Source organism: Athene cunicularia (assembly GCF_003259725.1).
Source record: "Athene cunicularia isolate RWA chromosome 12 unlocalized genomic scaffold, athCun1 chr12_part1, whole genome shotgun sequence".
Lineage (NCBI taxonomy): Eukaryota > Metazoa > Chordata > Aves > Strigiformes > Strigidae > Athene > Athene cunicularia.
In genome coordinates, this window is record NW_020799116.1 from 14,815,782 (window position 1) to 14,837,877 (window position 22,096).

The following is a 22,096-nucleotide window of genomic DNA, read 5'->3' on the forward strand; positions in this document are numbered from 1 at the left end:
TGTTTTTTTTTTTTTTTTTTTTTTTTTTTTTTTTTTTTTTTTCTTTTTTTTTTTTTCCCGAAACCGGTCTGTTTTCTGGTAACAATGTCTTGTTGGGGATTCTTTTAGCTTTACTGTAGGTACAGTCCTCACAAATTTGATTTCTAACATTAAAAAAAAAAAAAAGTACAAAAGGCAAATGCTATAAATAGATGATCAGTTAGGCTAATCTGTCTTTCTGTGCATTAACAGGGTGATGTGAACTCTTGAACACAACTGTAGGGTAAATCTGTTTTTCAAATAGTGGAATTCATACTTGTCTATTTTTAAAAAAATCTGTGAGCTTTAAAAAGCAAATATTTTTATTTGTATTAATTGTATGCCTTTTATTTTTCTAGACAAGTTGAAGTTACTTTTTTTCAGAAATAACAAATTAGCTTTTCTGTTATGTACTGTACCTACAAACTTGTACATGAGGTGTCTTTCTAAGAATTTTTAATACCATGGCAGCATTTATTGAGTAGAGTTTCATTGTTGATTTTTTAGTATAAATAGCAGTGAAAAACACCCTAGTGGTAGGACAGAGAAACCAGTGGTAGAAGTAAATATAAAATGACCCAGTTTATTTAGCATACACTTCTTGCACTGATTTTATTATGCTACAACTTCTCACTGAAAGTTCTAATGGTGAAGCAACAGAGACATTTTCAGTGATCCTTTGGGCATTGAATAATATTCTCTTCATTTGCCGTAGTAGGATTAGTGAGTAGATCTCATTAGAAATTTGCACATGACTTTATTTTTATATAGATAAAAGGGAGTGAATTCCTCAGAGAAAGTCGGGAAAATAATATCTAAGAATCTGAGCAGGTAGAAAGCATTACTGCAAGGATGTTTTTTCAGTGCCTGCCAGGCAAAATTAGCTTGTTTCTTTCTTAAAAGGATGTATGCTGAGCATCAGAATCAGGACAGCTTCTGGTAACTTAATGAATAAGATCCACAGTAAAAGATAATTAAACACTGAAACAATTATTTTTTTTTTTCTTGAGTACAGTCTTAACAAAAGAAAATACGTAATAATGATACAGGTTGTCTAATTTTCATTAGAAGTTACTCATAAATCTATTTGTTGATAATCTTTTGTAGAAAGAAGTCTCATTATTAAAAAAGAAATGTAATGTTTATGTTATGTACAAAGCTATTTGTAAAGGCATCCTTTATTCTTCATGGCATATTTATGGCCTGATCTTCTACCCCATCACACATTAATTCCAAGAAACATTGTATTTATAGTCCAGGTTTTCAAAAATAGAATTTCACAACTTACATTAGTCATCACCTTCACCTTTGGCTTCCTTTTAAATTAATGCTACTTAAAGCACCCATTTGAATTGTTCTTGAACTCAGTCAGTGTGTAAAGATTGTTGGATAATCTCCCTCTGTTGCAACAACAATTTTCCTGAATAGTGCTTAGAACATGTATGAGTTTGTGATCAAATGATAAAAAAGAAAAAATGTTGTCGGCCCAATTGCTTTAATGTTGTATAATCTGACGGTATTAAAGCTGTTTTGATATGCCATCTTGAAAACAAGATGAAGTTTTATTGTTTAGATCTGATACTTGGAATACTTGTATCTGCTGGAGAATCAATGTCCTGTGTCATAGTCACAAATTATTTTATAGAGAAAAAGAAGTGATTGTAGTCATTGACACTAATGCATGTGTGTATGCAATTCTTAGACATATGAAGGACCAAAACAAGAAGGTTGCTAATCTGAAGCACAATCAGCAAATGGAGAAAAAGAAGAATGCACAGTTGTTGGAAGAAGTTCGTAGGCGAGAAGACAATATGACGGACAACTCTCAACATTTACAAGTGAGTTTATTTTTCAATTGTGTTTTAAAAACCATCAAAGAAAGTACACTTTTGTTTCACTGTCTGTCTTCCAGGATGTAAAATAAATCTCTTCCCAGAAAGAGCTGATGGCTCTCTCCTTTCCTGCAAGAGGCCACTACTGACTTCAGTTGCATTCATGAAATATTTACTATTTAGAGTGAGGAAAAAACAATAGAATTTTAAGCCCTCTTCTCACAAGAACTGTATTTTACTTATTTAAAAGCAAGTAAGTCATTATAGCTTGTTTTGTGGACAGTCAGAAAATAGAAGGATAATTATTAATTATCCTCTCTGGATTCTGTGTTATTCACAGCATTATATCCACAGGCCATAGTGAGGTTATATAGTGTGGTTATGAATGTTCAGCATGTTTGAATATCAAATAGTAGTGTGCTTTTTTTTTTTTTTTTTTTTTTTTTAAACTGGGCATTTACATAACGGGGTGATTAGCTCTGTAAAATACAATTTAGTTTTCTGAGAGCATTCAATTGTATAACAGACATTCTGCCATATTTTCCAGTGTGGAGATTGAATGCAACGACATTTGAGACCATGAACCCCCTGTTCTATGTTTCTAGTTGTAGCTCTTCACATTAAAATCCACTGTCTGGGAGTGAAATTCTGTATCATCTGGTTGCATACTCAGATCACTGAGTGTGATTTGATCTTATTGTCCCTCTGTACATGCATACGTAGTGGCTTAAAAGGGTGAGGATAGATTATCTAACAGGGTAATGATGAATTTAGAATCCTCAACAAGTATTATTTTATCTTATATACTCAGATGTAGCATAGAGAAGTACTGGAAACAGCTATAGCTGTCTCATTTGACAGATCATTTGATCAGTTGACAGATCAACATTACTGTATATTTACTACACCAGCAACCTTTTTCTTACAGTTGGAAAGCAAAGCTTCTCCTATATTTCTTTTTTATTTGAGATAGACTTAGAACATTATTCTAGGAGTGTTTCTACAGTTTGTAAGTTACTGAGTTTGGGCATTGAGATTTGAATGATAACTAACTGATCTGGTGTAAATGATACATACTAGGGAATTTGTATTTAAGGCCACAAAACAAGTCTGATGTTTGACTTAAAAATTATTCTGAGATCTGACCATGAAAAACTGAAAAGAAGTACTGATTTCTGTCAACAACATCAGTGTCTCCATAGCCAGTGTTTATAGGCAAGTCTAATTTACATTGCAAAATACCGACTTTGCCTTGCTCTGGCTAATATAATGGGTTTCTGGAAAATTTCCAGTAGGTGGAATTTGACCCTCACATGCTTCAGATGGTACTGTATTTCTCACATGTTTCTTATGCAAAATGGAGAAATTAACACCACACCTCTCTTCAGGCTTGTGTGGGTGAACTATGTCAGAATCAAGTTCAGGAAATGATACATTATTTATGCATCTGTGTCGTGTTATGTATATTTTAAAACCTTGGTCACTACATACTGATTGCATCACCATGCATTCTACTGCACAGATATAGTAATAAAACCTTGTGAAATATTTGGTCAGATATTTTAAATACTTGGTCTAAATTTCAGTGTTGAGCAGCTTGTAATGTGGTTCAGTAAAAATAATATATTAGAGCTTTACTTTTTCAGTATTATCTTGGAAATCTGTCAAAGTGGTGTGATCACTAGAGAATAGAAATTATTCCTAGGGTCTTTGATGTAACTGCTATGCTTGGATCTTTCAAGTCATGTGATGAGAATGGGTCTATCAAATGGAAGCAGCATGGCTGAAGAGCCTGAATTTAGAAAGAAAAAACCTTGTCTGGTGTATACTCTTGTGTGCCATGCAATTGCTATAAAGCATTTACACGCTGAGAACAGTTTATGAAAACCAGTTGACTAAGAACTGTTATTTCTCTATTACTATGCCTTAAGATGTTAATATTGTGTACTTCAACATAATACTTTCAGTAATGTATGTGTGTATGTGTTGTGGCCCATCCTACACTTGCTGAGCTGCTGGGAAAGTGAAAAGAGGGGATCCCAACTGCTTCTGCCTGTCAGTAGGTGCTTTGCATTTCACAGTTCTTCCTTCAGTAGCTGCAAGAACAGGAGGAAGTCAGTACTTGTTGTCTGTGCTGCTGGCGTGCTGGTACAGCTAATCCTGCCTTCTCTGGCAGAAGCAAAACAGGCAATCTTCTGCTCTCATCAGTTTGCTGCCATACTAGGTGTTAAATTTCCTGTGTCTAAAACTTTTTTTTGATTTCCTTGGGCTGTGTCTTCCAATGCTTTTCTTAATGTTGGCCATTATGTTCACTCAGGGCTGGATGTGTTCTTTCATTGCAGTTTGCTTCTTTAGCGAATTAGTGTGGCTGTCACTGCATGGATCACAGAGGAGGCAAATCCACCTGAAGGCAAATGGCTTGTTTGACTTTACAGACTGAGCCTTAAAATACCTGGAGGTGTGCAGTTGTAAATAGAAGTTTGACTCTACAGCACTCTGATGTGTTCAAGTAAATCCCTAAGGAGACAAAGTGAATGGTGAGGGATGCACAAAAGCAGTCAAACTTGAAAGTCCGGCAGCTTTTTCCTTCTCCAGCAAATTAAGAAACAGAGTTGCTCTGGTCTGGTCTGGTACAGGAGACAGATACCATTTCACTGCTTCAAGAGACCCTTCCCAAAATGGGCTTGGTAACGTGTCCTTGTATGATTGCTTCTGTCATAAGATTAAGGAAGATGAGGTAGTGGTAGTATCTGCAGCGCTTTTTTTCTTGTTCTTGTGAGGTAAATGAATTTTATTTTCTGGAAGTTCCTTAGGGTTTGCCTTCAAAAATGAATCACAAAAATTCATTGTTACAGTAAAGCTCACGATATACATCTGCATCTAATGGAAACATGTTCCTGCCTCACACTCGGGGAGTTTGAGGTTTCCCTATCTTCACAAGATTTGGGGATGTTTTAGTTGTTGTACATAAATGCCACAGTGATTCTTGCAACTATAGCAAATAGTTTGACATTAAGTAGTGGAGGTAACGTGACTCCGATGTGCATTTATTCTGCTGAGAGCAGAGTATTTTGATTTAAAGTTTTTCACTGATATGGTTTATTTTTTCTATATATGTAAGGTAGATATCAGCACTAGGTGAGAGCATCAAGACTTGTTCTTATATGATATCTAATAACATTTTGACTGGTTAAAAAACTAAGACTCTAAAGCTATAGTCACTTAGACTTGTTATACAAAGGAAAATTATTTTTTTTTTTAAAAACCCTCCTCCTCCACAGAGTTGTTTAAAGAGCAAATATCCCTTAAAATGCAAGTTTTTCCTTTAAAAAAATTTGATCAAGTTATGGTAGATTTAGTTATGATGTTGATTGATGTGTATGGCTTCTTATTTCAGAATGATTTTGATTTGACACTTTTGTACCTGGTCACATAAAACTCTTTCACATATTTGGCATAAGATACATGTTTACTCTTGTAATATTTAGCCCCAAATGCCTGGGTGCAGGGATGGAACACACCAGCTTTCTGCAGGTCTGACTGTGCAGCTACATTTGTGAGTGTTTTAGATCTGAACTTATTTAGGCATGTGTTCAAAAGGATACAGGTAATGCAGTATGTAATAGCTAAATTTATTTTATTTCCTACCAACTCAAGGGTACAATACTTTCACCAGGAAGCAAAATATAAATTGAAGTTCTTCTAGTGATGTGAACATTTACAGAATTCAAATGGGGATATTAGAGTTGACTAAATAAATAATCTGACAGAGTAGAATACTTGATCATTTTTGATATTAAATTTTGGTTTATAAATAATATATAGAGTTAATAAAATGTAACAGTAGTGATCTAAGGATTTAAGTGAGGCAGGATTTGTGGGGAGACGCATGATGTGAGATATATGATATACTCTTATATAAGTTTCTGGGAGTACTGTGCATCTGCTAATTAAAAATAAAATTAATCGGTATTTCAATAAATACTGAATTAACATCCTAGTAAACCATAGGGATCTGACCACCTTTTCTTGTTACTGTTTATAATATCTTCTGTTATGTTTAATAGAAACACCCTCTGTTTATAGGGATTTACAACACATAGTGCTTGTGACTATTGTGTACTTGTTATATTTGTGAATGATGTATTGAGCTGTTAGGGTAACGTATATCCTAAACTTCTCTGGCCAGATGTAATGATTGTATTTTTTGGCTAGCTGTGATAAGCTGGCTGTTGGCTAGCTGTGATAAGCTCAGCTGAGAACTGAAGAGCAATTAGACTAGTCAAATTACATTTACTGCAGCCAAGTCTCAATCCCTTTTGCAGAAGTACTGGAAAAGATGTAATAAGAAAGCTAGTCTAATTGTCCACAGACCTTTCAGGGAGTCATTCAGGGCAAACTGAAGCAATCTGTGAGGAGCCGTCCATTTTGTACAGCTCAAGTAGGGGCTGAAGCTCTATCCATTCAGCTGTCCACTTGCTTTCTGATAGGTTTGAACTAGTTCAGGAGTCTGTAGTTTCTTTGAAGTTTCAGTAGTGTGTAATAGTTCCTGAGGCTTGTAGCATCATGTATATTAGTGAGACTTTTCACTGTCTTTTCAGATAAAAGCCTGGTTCATATCCTAGCATCAGTGCTTGCAGGTCAAGTTTGTGTCTCTGATGGCCCCATCTCACAGCACTCCAGGGCCAGTGCTGTGACGGAGGGTGCCCTGGGGTGTCTGAGGAGGGAATTCACTTTGGTCTCCCTTAGCTATCAGCTACAATTGTGAGTGATGCTTCAGGTGTGGTTTTGGGGGGTTATTTGGATCACTGTAAAATTGGAAACATGAGGGAGCCAGACTTCAGATTAATTCTTGGGAATGAAGAATAGTTGTGAGGTTTTCTGCTTTTTCCTTCCACAAATCAAGGGCAGACCTGTGCAAATCTTGCCAGACATGACGGTCATATATTACATAAAGCATCACAGCAGGAGAGCTGGCCCTTGAACACTTTATCATGGAATTTTTTTGAGAACGGTGTATCTAACATGCCTTCATTTTTCTCTCTTTTTTTTTGTCTGTCTTAAAAAGATATGCCTTTCTGAGAAATGCTCAGCTAAGAAATATACAGGTATCATGTAATGAAGTTATGCATAATTCCTCAAGTCTCTTTGAAGGATCTTGAAATGTTATAGATGTGAGATGTTTATTTCCTGAGATGTGTTTTTCAGGATTCTTGTATGGAACGTGTTTGTTCCAGTAACACTGTTACCTCAGTAGAATTGGGAAAGAAAACATTTGCATAACATTGAGAATTTGAGTGGGTTTGGTTTTGATTCTGATTTTCAAACCTGCTGTAATAACAACAACAACAAAGTCCCTTCTCTAAAGTAAACACTAAGAATGTGCACATAATCATATTTCCATATGTCTCATTATATAGTCTCAAAGGAAACGAAACTTACACTTTTTTCTGGTCATACTTTTCATAAATGTAAAGTATCTGTTTAGTAAGTGAATTGAATCTTATGGAATCGTATTTGTACTAAGTCCGGAAACAGTTCTCTGTGGAAAAGACCAGGGAGAGCCTCCATCCCCTGCTAGATGCAGGAGGAGACATGGTAACAAATGATGAGGAGAAGGCTGAGGTGCTTAATGCCTTCTTTGCCTCAGTCTTTAATAACAAGACCAGTTGTACTGAGGGAACCCAGCCTCCTCAGCCAGAAGACAGAGACTGGGAGAACGACCCTCCCCACGATCCAGGAGGAGACAGTCAGTGTCCTGCTGCCTCACGGAGACGCACACAAGTCTATGCGACCGGACGGGATACACCCGAGGGTGCTGAAGGAGCTGGCTGGGGGTGCTCGCCAAGGTGCTTTCCATCATTTACCAGCAGTCCTGGCTGACCGGGGAGGTCCTGACAGATTGGAAATCAGCCCATGTAACGCCCATCTATAAGAAGGGTCAGAAGGATGATCTGGGAACTTACAGGCCTGTCAGCTTGACTTCAGTGCCCGGGAAGCTGATGGAGCAGCTCATCCTGAGTGCCATCATACAACGTATGTGTGACAACCAGATGCTCAGGCCCAGTCAGCATGGGTTTATGAAAGGCAGGTCCTGCCTGACAAACCTGATCTCCTTCTATGACAGGGCGACCTGCTTATTGGATGAGGGAAAGGCTGTGGATGTTGTTTACCTTGACTTTAGCAAGGCCTCCCACAGCATTCTCCTGTGAAACTGGCTGCTCGTGGCTTGGATGGGCACATGCTTCACTGGGTAAAGTACTGGCTGGATGGCCGGGCCCAAAGAGTTGTGAATGGAGTTAAATCCAGCTGGCAGCTGGTCACGAGTAGTGTCCCCCAGGGCTCAGTTTTGGGGCCACTCCTGTTTAAGATCTTTATGGATGATCTCGATGAGGGGGTTGAGTGCACCCTCAGTCAGTTTGCAGATGGCACCCAGTTGGGTGGGAGTGTTGATCTGCTCGAGGGCAGGGAGGCTCTGCAGAGAGACCCGGACAGGCTGGAGCCATGGGCTGAGCCCAACTGGGGGAGTTTCAATAAAGCCAAATGCCAGGGGCTGCCCTTGGGCCACAACAACCCCCAGCAGTGCTACAGGACTGGGGAGGAGTGGCTGGAGAGCTGCCAGTCAGAGAGGGACCTGGGGGGTGATTGACAGCCGGCTGAACAGGAGCCAGCAGTGTGCCCAGGTGGCCAAGAAGGCCAATGGCATCCTGGCTTGTGTCAGCAATAGCGTGGCCAGCAGGGAGAGGGAAGGGATCTCACCCCTGTACTCGGCACTGGTGAGGCCGCCCCTCGATTCCTGTAGTGAGGGGCCCAAAACTGAACACAAAAAGGACATTGAATGACTCGAGTGTGTCCAGAGAAGGGCAGTGAAGCTGGGGCAGGGTCTGGAGCACAGGTCGTAGGAGGAGTGGCTGAGGGAACTGGGGGTGTTTAGTCTGGAGAAGAGGAGGCTGAGGGGAGACCTCATCGCCCTCTACAGCTCCCTGAAAGGAGGGTGCAGAGAGCTGGGGATGAGCCTCTTTAACGAAGTGACAAGTGATAGGACAAGAGGTGATGGCCTCAAATTGTGCTGGGGAAGGTTTAGACTGAATATTAGGAAGCATTTCTTTCCAGAAGGGGTTGTTGGGTGTTGGAATGGGCTGCCCAGGGAGGTGATGGAGTCCCCATCCCTGGAGGGGTTTAAGAGTCGGGTCAACATAGCGCTGAGGGATCTGGTGTAGTTGGGAACTGTCAGTGTTAGGTTAATGGTTGGACTAGATGATCTTCAAGGTCTTTTCCAACCTAGATGATTCTGTGATTCTATGAAATCCATGTAGTGAAAAGAGACTTAAATTGTTTTTGAGCAAGACAATGTGTAGTTCTCATTGATTTCAAAGAGCACATGCAGTCAGCTTGATCAGTCCTCTAAGCCTGAAGTACTGTGAAACAGATTGTGTACACATGTACATTTTCCAGGTGTAAGTATCTTGCTTTTTAAACAGAGTCTAGCATGTCAGCCTTGGTTTGTCACTGGACATAGTAAGGCAAGGCAAGAATTCTCATTTTTCAATAGTTCCATACCAGCTGGAAATTTATTCTTAAATAGTGAAAAAACTTACTAGTCTTAAGTAGTGAATAAAACATGATCAGGAGAAAGTCCTGTCAAAAGAGAGAGAAAAACTGGGTAGTTAATATTACTGCTGTTTGATTCTTGCCATGTGAATGAATATCTGTGGTATCTTACTAAAAATAGGTCCCAAGAGATTTCACAGCTAGTCAGTGTAAATCCTTAAACTTGGATTTGTTTCTTTATTTTTCAGTCTGTGCTTCAGCATATAATTTTCAGCTCCATAGTAGTTCTAGAAAGACATAATATATGGAAGATATAGCATATTGTCATATGTTATGTCTGTGTCTTTTAAAATGAAATAGAAGTATGGCCTAAACAAGAGGTATACCTAACATTAATTTATTATGATTTTTCTCTTAATGTAGTGTATTTCCTACTGCATTGTCTCAAAAACTTTGAAACTATAATATTAATAAAAAGAGGAATGGAATGAGATGAAGTCTTGCAAATAAAAATGAACAGAGCAGTGTAATCAGTTCAGAGACAGAGGAAACAGTGATGACTTACACAGATGGGCATCAGTGTACATAGCTGACATAAGGCAGGAGAGCATTCATTGCATAAACACATAGCTTTGTATTTATTAGTGCCGAATACATATGCAGTGAGAAAACTCAACCTTTTAAGAGGTTAAAATCATAAGTTACTGTATTGAAAGTGAATTCTAGTTTAAACATGCATCCGAAGGGGGACCTATACCTCTCTGGAAGGCTTTAATCGTTCCAAGTGTGAAAGAGATTCTGTATCTCTCTGTCATCAGAGGGCTGGTCATTTGATAGGGGAAAATGGAGGTAAAATTCGGATTTTGCCTTTTACACCTTTCTTCTCTGATTTCCACAATGTGCGTGCATGAAACACATATTGTGATCTAGCTCTAATTAGTAGAATTGCTCCCTACCTCTCATTCAGTTGTGGGCCAGAGGATAAGGGGAAATAGGTTCAAACTGTCCTTGATTTTTCTTTCTCAGTATTATGAGCAATCAGAACACACAGATGAGATGTGATGGAGATGGACTCTTGGAAATATGTACAGAGGCAAGAGACAGGATAAAGTATGGCCTCCAGTGCTGGTGAAGATCTTGCCTCTTGCTAAGATTTCTGCTCTAACAGACAAATATTTTGGAAGAAGAGCTGGGTTTTTTTGCAAATCTATGTTTGAGTCAGCTGCAACAAATCTTTCAGTCTTTGTGTGAGTTAAGAAGCATAAGCTTTTGGAATTATCTCAGTGGCAAATTCAGAAGATGGGGTAAGCTACAGCTAGAATTAAATTGTCCCTTTGAAGCTGCCATGGACTTGTTTGTGGAAAATACAGAATAGAAACTTATTTTTATTATGGTTGTAGAGAGTCAAAAATTTATTTTACCAGAACTTTTCTACAATTAAAGCAGAAACTTAATGATGCACCTGACATTTAAGATTAAGACTGTGGTGCTCTTATGTTGTACATGTCCTATTTAATATTGTAGCCCATGCAGAAATATTTTCAAAGTTTCGCAGTAAACTGTAATTTGTTTTAATGGATACGTTTGTTTAGGCTGTTGCAAAAACTTTTTAACAAGTGAACTGATTCCAGGTGCAAGTGAGTAATATTGGGAATTTTTGGTTAAGTTCTGCATATATATTTATTACATTAATGAACTAACATATGAAGAAATGTAAAAGTCAGTATTTTATATTAGTTTTCTTAAGGCTTGAAAACTAAAATATATTCTTTTATGCTTCTGTTTTCAAACTATAGGTTCCTTGGGGACTGTAAAGTTTCATCTTTGAGTGGTTAAGCTGAAGTTTGGTCAATTTATAAGAAAATAGTGTGTATGTACATATCAAATAGTTTTACCCTTATAAAGCAAGAGTTATGTACTAGCAAACGTAGAGAACCCAGCACAGTAGATTGCACAATTGTGGGCATTAGTGATACGTTCATGGGTACTTCCTTTGGCATTTCTCTTCTCTAATTATAGCTGTATTTTGCAAAGACAGAGTGTAGCTAATAACTGCAACTTCAGAAATGTCCAGCCTTCAGCAAAATCTATAGCTTATTATAAATTTCTCACAGTTCAGGGAACTTTTTTTTTTTTTTTTTTTTTTTTTTTTTTTTTTCTTGTGGCTATCTAGGAAAAAGGCAGGAATTGCATTTTCTTAAAGTAGTAATTTTCTCATACCTGAGCATAAATTGTTAATAGACATTTTGAAAAAGTAGGACTTAGCAAAGTTGTCTTTTCTGTGATGCATTGATAATGAATCTATAAAACCAAAAATCTTTGAGGGGAGATTCAGGCAGCAGGTAATAGAAAAACAAAAGTCTGTGATGATGTAGTGCAGTATATTAAAAAGTTACCAGCTTAGAAGTGCGTACTTACAAAACTCTGACTAATCAATTCAAACACACATGAGACTGTTGAAGATACAGCTAGTGTACTTATCTTCAGATTTCTAACATAATAGAAATATAAATTCAGATTGTAAACATGGATGGACATTTAGGAATTTTCCTCCTTGGCCTGTGGAAGTTCCATAAATTGTGGATAAATTCCATATGTGTTGCTGAAATGTGTATTGAACTCCAGCCAGTAGTTTAAGGTTATGTTGAAGAAAATACTTCTAAAAGGTTTCAGATGAAGAAAACTATTTGAGAGTCTACAGAGGGCAGGAAGGTTGATTGGTGGGTCTGAGGATCAATACCAGAAGTGTTTTTTTTCTTTGGGGATTTACTTTGACATTTGTTTTCATTGTGCAGTGTAATCCCCAGAAGCCCAAACTACTATTGTTATAAAATGTCCCTATAGACAATCTGTGAAAATCTCATTTGAAGATCAGTTTCTACTAGGCTCACAGTCTCTCAAACCTTTTTGTAATATTTGGTAGAGTGACTGTGTTGTGTGCTGTGTTGCTCTAATCAGCTATAAAATTTAAAAAAATTTAGTGGGTAAAAAATTATCAGTACCACTGTTGTATGTAGTTGTCATGTCCTTCTGTCTAGAGTATTACATTATATGAGTATGTATAAAATAACATTAATTTTATTATTGGAACTATTCCAATTTATTACTTTTGGATATTTGGGCAAGTACACAGTATTATAGAACAATAAATGATTATTAATACAACCTTTGCATGATTACAAGGACTTTTAGAGCATCCCATAACAGAAAGTTGGAATACTGACTTTCTCATCTTTCTCAATTTCTACTTTTTAGAAACATAATGTTTTTCAGTGTTTAAGTAATGTTGCCCAAGAATAAAACCTGGACATCCTGATTTGCAAACAAAGTTAAATTTGTATATTCTAATATAATTATTTAGAAATCTGTGAAATGCAATTATTGACAAGTATTTTATGTTTAGATTAAATAAGTTATTTCTACTATGTGCTTTAATAAGTGTTGTTAGTTGAAGAAGGCATATATGGCAAGACACTGGAAGAAAAATATCCTGTTTGAAAATAACAAAACTGCAACAATAGGAAACAGGAAAAATTTAATGTGATACACCTTTTTTCTTCCCCTCAATATTTATGTAATAACTCACACATGTGGGACTCCTGTAGTCTCCAGGGGGCAATCACATTCAACATGCATCAAAAGAAATAGTTCAGTTAAACCAACTCTCCCTGCCCAGCAATAATTACCCCAGGTTTACACTGAGATATAGTTGCAAAAGGTTAGTCAGTAGGGCATCTGCAAATCAAGTCATATGTCAACTCTACATCAATAACCTCATTATAATAGATGTTAGTATTTCAGCACATGACTGTCCAATATAGCATTCCACATATAGTTCATTTTTAACTTTAACATTGACTTATAGCTCATCTAATATTTTACTAACTTATGTATTTAAACACTCTATATTACATAAATTATAATCAATGACAAAACCAATGATTTAGATTGAAATTCTGCAAAGTGAAATTGCAGTAAAATGTCTGACCCTATTTGTGTAGCTGTCTTCAATATAAGATGAATATAGGAGGTTTAACCCTGTAATAAAAAAACAGTATCATGGAAATTTGTATTAGCGTAGATTTTTCCAGTTTAGGCATTGCTTAAAAATGTTACCTATACTTTTTATTTTCAGTTTTCATAAATTAAAGCTGTTTTCCTACATGTAAACTAGCAAAAAGTAATCATGTTCCAAAAATACAACTGATTAGCTAAATTCTATGCAAACTGTATCTCTGTATACTTTGTTATATTCATAACTTATCCATGGGCTATAGCATTTTTTTTGTTGAAAGCATGATAAGCTGGTTGAAAATATAAAAAGGTTTTCAAAAACCTTCTTGTGGTCTGCATCAAGCTCGGATTTCTAGCTAGTTTCATAATTTGGTCTTGTATTTACCTGTTTGTAACCATTGCTAGCTGTTGCTGCTGCTGCTTGTCACTCTCCATAGATCATTTTAAATAGCATGCAAGTCTGTTACTAATATGTCTGCTCAGTAACAAAAGTTCTGTTTGAGGTAAACCTAAGGAAAATTATTTTGGTTGGTTGCTAATAAGCCAGATTTATACCACTTATCTCTCATTACAAGTGTTCTGTAATTGCCTTATACACTATTACTTACAGACTATCTCACGTTACAGACTAGAAAGAGAAGGGAGGTGAAGGTGCTTCTTTACATAATCTTGTCTAGAACACTCCTACCTTGGAAAGTTTTCTTTAAATTATTTATTGTAAATGCATCTTTGCTTTGAGAGGCTTTCAAGAGATAGATTTCATTTGAAGATTTTGGGATCAAATTTCATTGTTATACTTTGCCAATCCCTTTTTTAAAAATGGTTTTGTTTTAGTTGGACAGAATTTAGTTAGCAAATTTAGTTATGGTAGAAGAGATAAATCGGGGGAAAATGTGGTGATTTTCAAATCTCAAGGTGAACCATCAGATCTTGGAGTTAAAATATATATATATATATTTCACTTCTAATTTACACAAATATAATGGGATCAGATTAAATCCAATAAGAAACAAGTATTGGCCACCTACTGAAATTTGTTGTCACTTAGGTTGAAGTCATATTCAGATATTGATTGCTTAACCATGGAAGTATGAGAGTAAATTGTTAATATTTCAGGTTCCTAGCTGTTTTGCAATACATGCAAGTTAAAACAGTACCCAAAGGCTGCCAGAAAATACTCATTTGTGACTAAAGGTAAAGGGAAAACTTTAAGTGTTCAATTATGAAACCACACATTTGACAAGGCATACTTTATCAATAGATCTCAAAGTATTTTACAGAATAGAGGTATAACAAATATACTGAAAGAATAAGGAATGAGGCATAAGGAATAAAGGTTACACACAAGGTGTCCCAGGTGGCTCCATTAAGGAGCACAGACAGTCTTAGTCTATCCAGTATTGCTTTTACTGGTCTGAACTGTTCACTGATAAGAGTTTGAAGTGGTGTGTTACTCATCATAATAAAATGTTTGCTAATGAATTGATACTGATTGAGGTACTTAGTGCAGATGAATTTGATATAGTTTTTGGTCCAGTGAGCAATTGGAAGATTGGTCTTTAGCATGTGAAAGCCGAGGAAGACTACATACCACATTAACTATTTTGCAGCAACAAGGCAGTTTTACTAACCTCTCACTTCTCTGTGGATGGTCTATAGTAGCTGCATATGAAGGAAAAGAAGAGTACTGCCATTTGTGCTTTAGATTTCTTTTACAATGGATTCAGCTTTTTTTTTTTTTTTAAACCTGGATGGTTGAGATAATCGACAAACAACACTGGAGCACCGTACATTAAATTTTATAGTAGGCTGTTCTTTCAAGTTACAACTAGGATCCTTACTGCCTTAACAAGCATTTCTTTGATCCTCTACTTCTGTTTGTATTTTTCCATTTCTCCTTTCCTTGGGAAACACTCTGTTCAGCTTTCTGCATCTGAAAAAGACTCCTTTCCTAGAAATACCTTGAAGAAAGCCTGATAGTTTATGTATATTGTTGACATCCTAATGTTTTCACTAAAATGTATCAATACAATTGGAGGTTTTTCTGTGACACTTCCATAATTGTCAATAGGGAAAAATGAACTTAATTTAAAATATGAGTTTGATATAGATGTATAAAAATGTTAACTTTGAATCTTAAACACCAAAACTATGAACAGAATGCAGATTTTTCATATTGCCTTCTAAAATGAAATGATTTTTCATATTGCCTTACTGTTTGTATTTCTGTGGATATCTTAGTGACATGAATTAGAAATACTTTTACAAATGCATTTGTTCTTTAGTGCGGTGGAGTTTTATTAAGCAATATTATTCAGGTTCAGCCAGACATTTCTTTTCACAGTTAGATATTGGCATAAGAAGCACTTTACACCTACTCTTTAGCTGTCACATACCTTTGTCATATAGAGAACTATCATTATTTATCCATCTAGAAGCTATGACAAAGATAAAAGCCAGGTGTATGTGAATCCCCCCTCCTCTTTTTTGTTTAAACTTCAAAGGGACATTATAACAATGTGAACAGTGTGTCACATGAGTGCTAAAGTCCCTTCATTTTGAAGAAAGAATTTTGTGTTTTCCTGCATGTGGGGTGAATTCCTTACTCTAGTGAAGTTAATGGGAATTTTGCCACTGCCTTGTCAGACAAAGATTTCTCACATGAAGAGAAAAATAATTAAAAAAAAAACCTCTGCACAGACAAAAAATAAACTTAGAAGGTCATTGAGAAAGCAGATCTCAAGTACAAATGGAAACAGTCCATTGTCATTCATCATTTACATCTGATCTGTTGATGGGAGTTGTAATTTGTGAGAAAGTCCTTCTGCAGTCAGCTGTAAGGTTTGTCAAGACTGCCTTTTCTGTCTGGGTGTTCTTTTATAAGAACATTTGGCTGCCAAGTCCTAGCAAACATCATTACTTCTCTTAATGCAGACATTAGAAAAGACTGCTAGAAGGCTGCTGTCTGGTTCTCTGCTTTCAGCATAGGCCTTGATCCTCTATGCGTCGTGGCTTTGTTCACCTTTTTCTTATGAAACTGAACACTAAAGCAATTAGTGTTATAAGCAGGATAATAGTATCTTAAACTCCTTCTCTTTTGTATCTTGTCTCTAAATGTGAAATAATCGTATCACGTGAATACCAGAAATCTAGCATATAAAACATCACCCAATGGCTTCCTACCTAGAAAACTTCATGGGATACCTGGATCAAGGTATCCTAAATCCATTGTGCCAGGATATAAATTATTAACTATACTTAGCTGCCTGACATAAGCTAACTTGTGTATTGTTGGTTCTCTAAGGTATTCTATTCCAGTTTTCAAAAGCAAATTACATTCTATCCTTACCTAATTGAAATGTGTATAAAGCACCTATTAAATTAAAACATGTATCGATTTGTCTAGTAGACAGGTGAAATAATTTATCTCAAATCCTCAAAGTGTTTCTTAAAAGCTAAAAGGGAAAGTTTCACATAATTGTTGTCCTCGTTGATCCCACAAATTGTGATTTCCCTGTTCACTTTTGCTGTGGTACTTTGAAAAGCCAGGACGTTATGAAATACATGTGAAGACTTTCTAAGAATATTTATTTCTGCAACTTTCTAGTATGGAATTATTCTGTAATAGTGCTGTCCTGGTCCTAACAAGGGAAGCGGGACCATACACAAACATTTTGATGCTAATTCTGATCGTGGTAATGAGCAAGCTGCAGCTGAATTTGGAGTGGATCGGGGCGGCAGGGAGGGGGACAGGGCTGGGCACAGGGCTGAGCTGAAGTGGAGCTCCAGGCTCTGAGGCAGGGGGTGCGGAAGGCCCCAGGTGAAGCCACTCGGGGCCTTTAAGGCCTGTTGGTGTCCTCCGGGCCCTGACAGCAGCTCCCCCCTTCCCATCCTCCTGCCTCCTGAAGGTCGGGGCTCTGAGGGGACTGGCTGTGAAGGCACCTATTTGCCATGGGGTGTCAGTGGGCCGTTTCAGGGGACAGGGAGGTGGCACAGGGGACTTGGAGCTGGGTCAGCGTCGTGGCAGGGACGTGGCTCGGGGACCTGTGGCTGGTGGCCAGGAGTTGGTGTTTGAGGCTGCCACTGAGAATCTGCCCCCGCCACACGCTGACAGACGTCCCTGAGGATCCCGGGTCGGGGCAGGGGGTCGGCTGCTGCGACGTCCGAGGCCAGGGCTCTCAGGAGGAGGGACACAGGCAGGCTCCACGGCGCAGGGCTGCGCAGGCTCACGGCCAGGCCGCAGGGCAGGCCCAGCTGCCCCCTCGGCGACAGCAGCATGAGGCCGCCCAGGCACGGGCTGTGCCCTTGCCCGCTGCTCCAGTCCCACAGCATCTCAGGGTGGCAGGCAGAGCTGGGTGCTGCCAACAGGGTCTATCCACAGTCCCAGGCATGACTAGTGATGAGCTGGGTCCAAGGGCCGTCGAGGTTCCCAGTCAGGAGGAGCAGGAGATGGCGGCCAGAGGCCTGGCTGGGGATAACAGGCTGCCATGTGCCCTCCAGGTCCACTCAGGGTGAGATACCGACAGCCAAGGGCTGACCTGTCTGGGGGATGGGGATGAAGACAGGGAAACCTGCGACATAGTTCTGGCAGAGATAGGGTATATTATGTAACCTGTTTCTCTCACTTTACTGACCAAGGTATTTCATAAAGGAAACCTAAAAAAGAGTACGAATCCTTCAGTCTATAAGGTAAAGACTTCTGAGCCTCTGCACATCCTTTTCTCTGTCTCCACTGAATATTTCAGTCAGTCAGTGCCTACAAGAGAAATACCCTGTACCACTGAAGTATATCTCAATTGGAAACATCACTCAAATACAAAGCAAAAGCCTCAAGGTCAAAAAGGGAACATTTTACATAAAAGTAATGCTTTAATTTAAAACTGTTGAATAGTAATAATTCAGTTAAACCATTTTAACTAATTGAAGTATTACTATATGGTATATTTATTTTCCCTGTCTCTTACAATGAAGAGCTTTCAGATTAATATTCCTATCTGAAATTTCTGACAAAGGAATAAGTAGTTTAAATAGGTTGTCTTTAAATCTGTGTCTGTGTTAGACTGCAATTACAGTAGATTTAGTAAAGGACACAGACATAATGCCTCTTCATTTAAATCAGATTTCTTACAGTTCTGAAATATACATCATTAAAGTTCATATATAGGTGCAGCTTTGTCCTCTCGTGCTCAGTGGCTGAAGTATGTAATGTTGATTTTAATGCAGTAAACTACTGGTGGGTAGACTCAATTGCATGTGTTGAAAATGACGTGCACAGCTACTTTGAAGCATTACATCATATTCGCTTGCGGTTTTGTTGCACTTTTTCTTTGTGAAAGGAATTAGAAAACAGTTTCAAAAATTTTTAAATCTTTAAAGATGTGCTTCTCTCTTTCCCTGATTTAATGATACAATTACATATTCATCTTGTTGATGTTTTTTCTTGCTCCTGTTTGATGATTAATGCTGTAATTACTCTGCTTGGTGCACATGTAGTAAATTCTCCTTCACAGGTTATACTCCATGTGCAGTGACCATCTGTCCTCTAACCTGGATATGGATATAGCAAGTATAAACCTATCTGTCTCTTTTAGCAAGGTGCTGAGGAGTTTGGTGTCTCTTTTTTTTGTCCTTTTCTAAAAAAAATAATAATTTTTTCCCCTCACATTTACTGTTTGTAAGACTAATCCTTGGGTAAAGCACATCTGGCCAGATGTTTCATATAGTGATTGAAAGTCATTAAATCAGGCAGAATGTAACTCTAGCATTTGTGCTTTAAAGGAAAGTGTAATCAATAATAAATTCAGTGAGCTAGTAACAAAGGACTTAAATATATTTCAGAATGTTAGGATGTTCCAAAATAGCTCAGTATTTTAATGAAAACTTGAGATGTTTAGCACTGAATATGCATTCAGAAGAAAAATATAACTTTTACACTACTTTTTTAATGTAACAATTGAACAAAATCTGAGTCAAACTAGGCCCATAATATGAATATTCGGGCTTATGCATACACAGATTTATTTATCTTTAAGAAATTGTGTAGCTTTCTTCCATACATGTAGAAGTTATAAATTGTGGGGAACAAAGTGGGGGTTTGTGTGTGTTCTGCAAAGAATCAAGCATCTCTCTTTGCTAGAATTAATATTTGAAATATGAACAAATGGAATTCTGCTTAAGAGAACATGAATGTTCTGAGGCTTTTAGTCTCAGTTACATTTAGTATCCATATTGCTGTTACATTTTTCCTGCAATCTGAAAATTTTGTTTAATTTTAAAAGTATATAAATCTAAAATTTGACCCAATTTTGATTTTTATTGATTTGTGGTTTATGTATATTAAAAAGTTGTATTTGTTCTTCTACACTCAGTCGTGTAGTTTTGTCAAAAACTTCATTAGCATTCACACAAAGCCTTGTCTTTATTGTTCATATCTTTTAAATGATGCAAATATCTTCTTGTTTGTTGGCAGTATCGTGTTTTCATATCTGTGTCTTGATTCCCAGTGTTGAATACCTAAGGAATTCTGTTTTGGTGCATCCATAGGTATTAATAGACAACACATTCTCATTCTTCACAAACCACTGCAACATCCTGGACAGATGCCCTATTCAGATAACCTTGCAAGTTCTCTTTTTTTCCCTTGGTGTAAAGGAAGTTTTACAATTCATGAGGTAAAGTTGGAAAGCAAGAAAAATGCAACTTATGTTGTCAAATGTGGTACAGCTGTGGTGATATTAATTAACTGCTGATACTATACTCTCTGTAGGTGTTTAGTATTTTCAGTCAAATCAAGAAAATTAATATTAGCCTATGCTGATTAAATAATATGAAATTGAAACCTGGTTTAAAAACTGGATACTGAGAGTAATGCTGTAGCAGCTGACATTTTATCTGGACTCACTATAGACTGAAGCTACAAGAATCAATAAATACACTGGATCTTTTTTTTTTTTTTAAAAAAAAGAGTACAAAAATAAGGAAGTTGGTCAAAAATAAAAAAAAAAACAAGAGTCAAAGGAGAGTAAAAGCTTTACAGACATCAAGAAGACTATTTCAAGAAAGTTCTATTGGCTCAGAGGAAATGGATGCAACCTATCGAAAGCTACTTTAGGAAGACTGAATGGAAACCAGCATAATTATACAGCAGGCTGAAGGAAGCTATCATAAGCAAAAAAGAAAAAAAAATAATCTTTCAAAAACCTGAAATTTGTCTAGTTGAGAAAAATAGAATCATAAAACTTGTCAAGTAAAATGTAAAAAGCACAAATAGGCAGACCATGAAATGCATGAAGCACATTAAGAAGTAAGTCATGAAATGCATTCAAACTAGTAATTTTCCAATGTGTCAGAAGGCGGAAGCCTGCCAGAGAATCTATAGAGCCAAACATAATCAAGACATATAAAGAGTGCTTTTAGAAAATAAGGTCATGAGGTCAAAAAAATGAAAGAAATTTCTTTCTCCTGTGTTCACAGAAGAGGAGCTTGGGTAATTTCTGCTTCTCAAACTCCTTTTTATGGGCAAAGTATTGGAAGATTTGTCTCAGAGTGAGGTTACAGTAGGAGAGATTACACAACAGTTACCAAAATTAACAATGCCATCATCGTAGCATCAATGGATCAGGGGATCATTCCAGTAGAAAGGGACCTCAAAGGGATCATCAGGTTCAGTCTCTTGTTCAAAGCAGGGTTAGCTTGTTATCAGGCCAAGTTGTTGTTAAAACCAAGTAGTTTTCATTCGAAACTTTTTGAAAGTTAGAGGTGAAATATGTGAATTTATAATTCTGGTGTGTAACTTGCTTAAAATTTCCTTTTTACCAAAGGACTGGAAGGTGGCTAATGTGACATCTGTTTCTAAAAAGGGTTCCAGGTAGGTTTTGGAAAACTACCTCCTCATATGACATCTGCATTAGACAAATCACGAGAAACTGTTTTAAAAGAAGTAGAATTAGAGGGCACATGGCTTAGTATGTTGGTAAAGAGGCAAAGTGCTTTTCCTAAAATTAAGTCGTTCCTCATGAGTTCACAAGTCATTATATTTTTCAAAAGTCCCATAAGGATCTGTGTTGTAACTGTTAGGTGTGTTTTTAAAAGGCCTGGAAAAGAGAGTGAACAGTTTATTGAAATTCAGCATCATCTACTCCAAGACGAAGGATTGTTTCTTTGGTTGAGCCTCCTTGCAAACTCATAGGAAGCTGGGTAGTTTTTAAAAACAAAACCTGTAAGAGTAATTTTATTTTTTTTTTTTAAAAGACAACTGTCATAGAATAAGAAAGCCATTAAGATATGAATGTATGTAATCATGTTACTAAATGCAGTACTGATGGCAAAAAGCTTAAATGTTACAGGGAAAAGTGTAGTGAAAAAGTATCTGCGGAACAGAAAAGAACATTTCGGCAAACTCAGGCTGATTTATGATGGTAGGAGGAACTCTGTGGGTTTGCATGGTTTTGACCCTAAACCTGCAAAAATATGTTGGATTTGGCAATGTTTCACTTGGAGCTTTTGGCTTCCTTTAAGCCCAGAAGTCAAAGCAACATTTGGGATATGAACCAAAGCCAAAGAAAAGGTTTGGATGAACCGTACATACCATAACAGCCAAGTTTCACACAACTCTAATTATCATAATGGTTTTCCCCTTTCTTTGTTTCTTTACACTTTCTTCCAGAGCTGCTTTTCTATTT

The 22,096-nt window shown here is 37.2% G+C and overlaps 1 protein-coding gene across 12 annotated transcripts in view; it reads left to right on the forward strand.

Moving 5' to 3' along the window:
* Positions 1-22,096, forward strand: part of ERC2 (ELKS/RAB6-interacting/CAST family member 2) — a 532,940-nt gene that overhangs the window by 253,352 nt on the left and 257,492 nt on the right. For all 12 annotated transcript variants that reach the window (XR_003399297.1, XR_003399299.1, XR_003399301.1 and 9 more), the window contains one exon: positions 1,721-1,856. Coding sequence is in view for 1 of the 12 variants with exons in the window: in XM_026857422.1 (XP_026713223.1) it covers positions 1,721-1,856 (136 nt within the window). In the remaining 11 variants the exon portion in view is untranslated. The remainder of the gene's footprint in view (positions 1-1,720; positions 1,857-22,096) is intronic.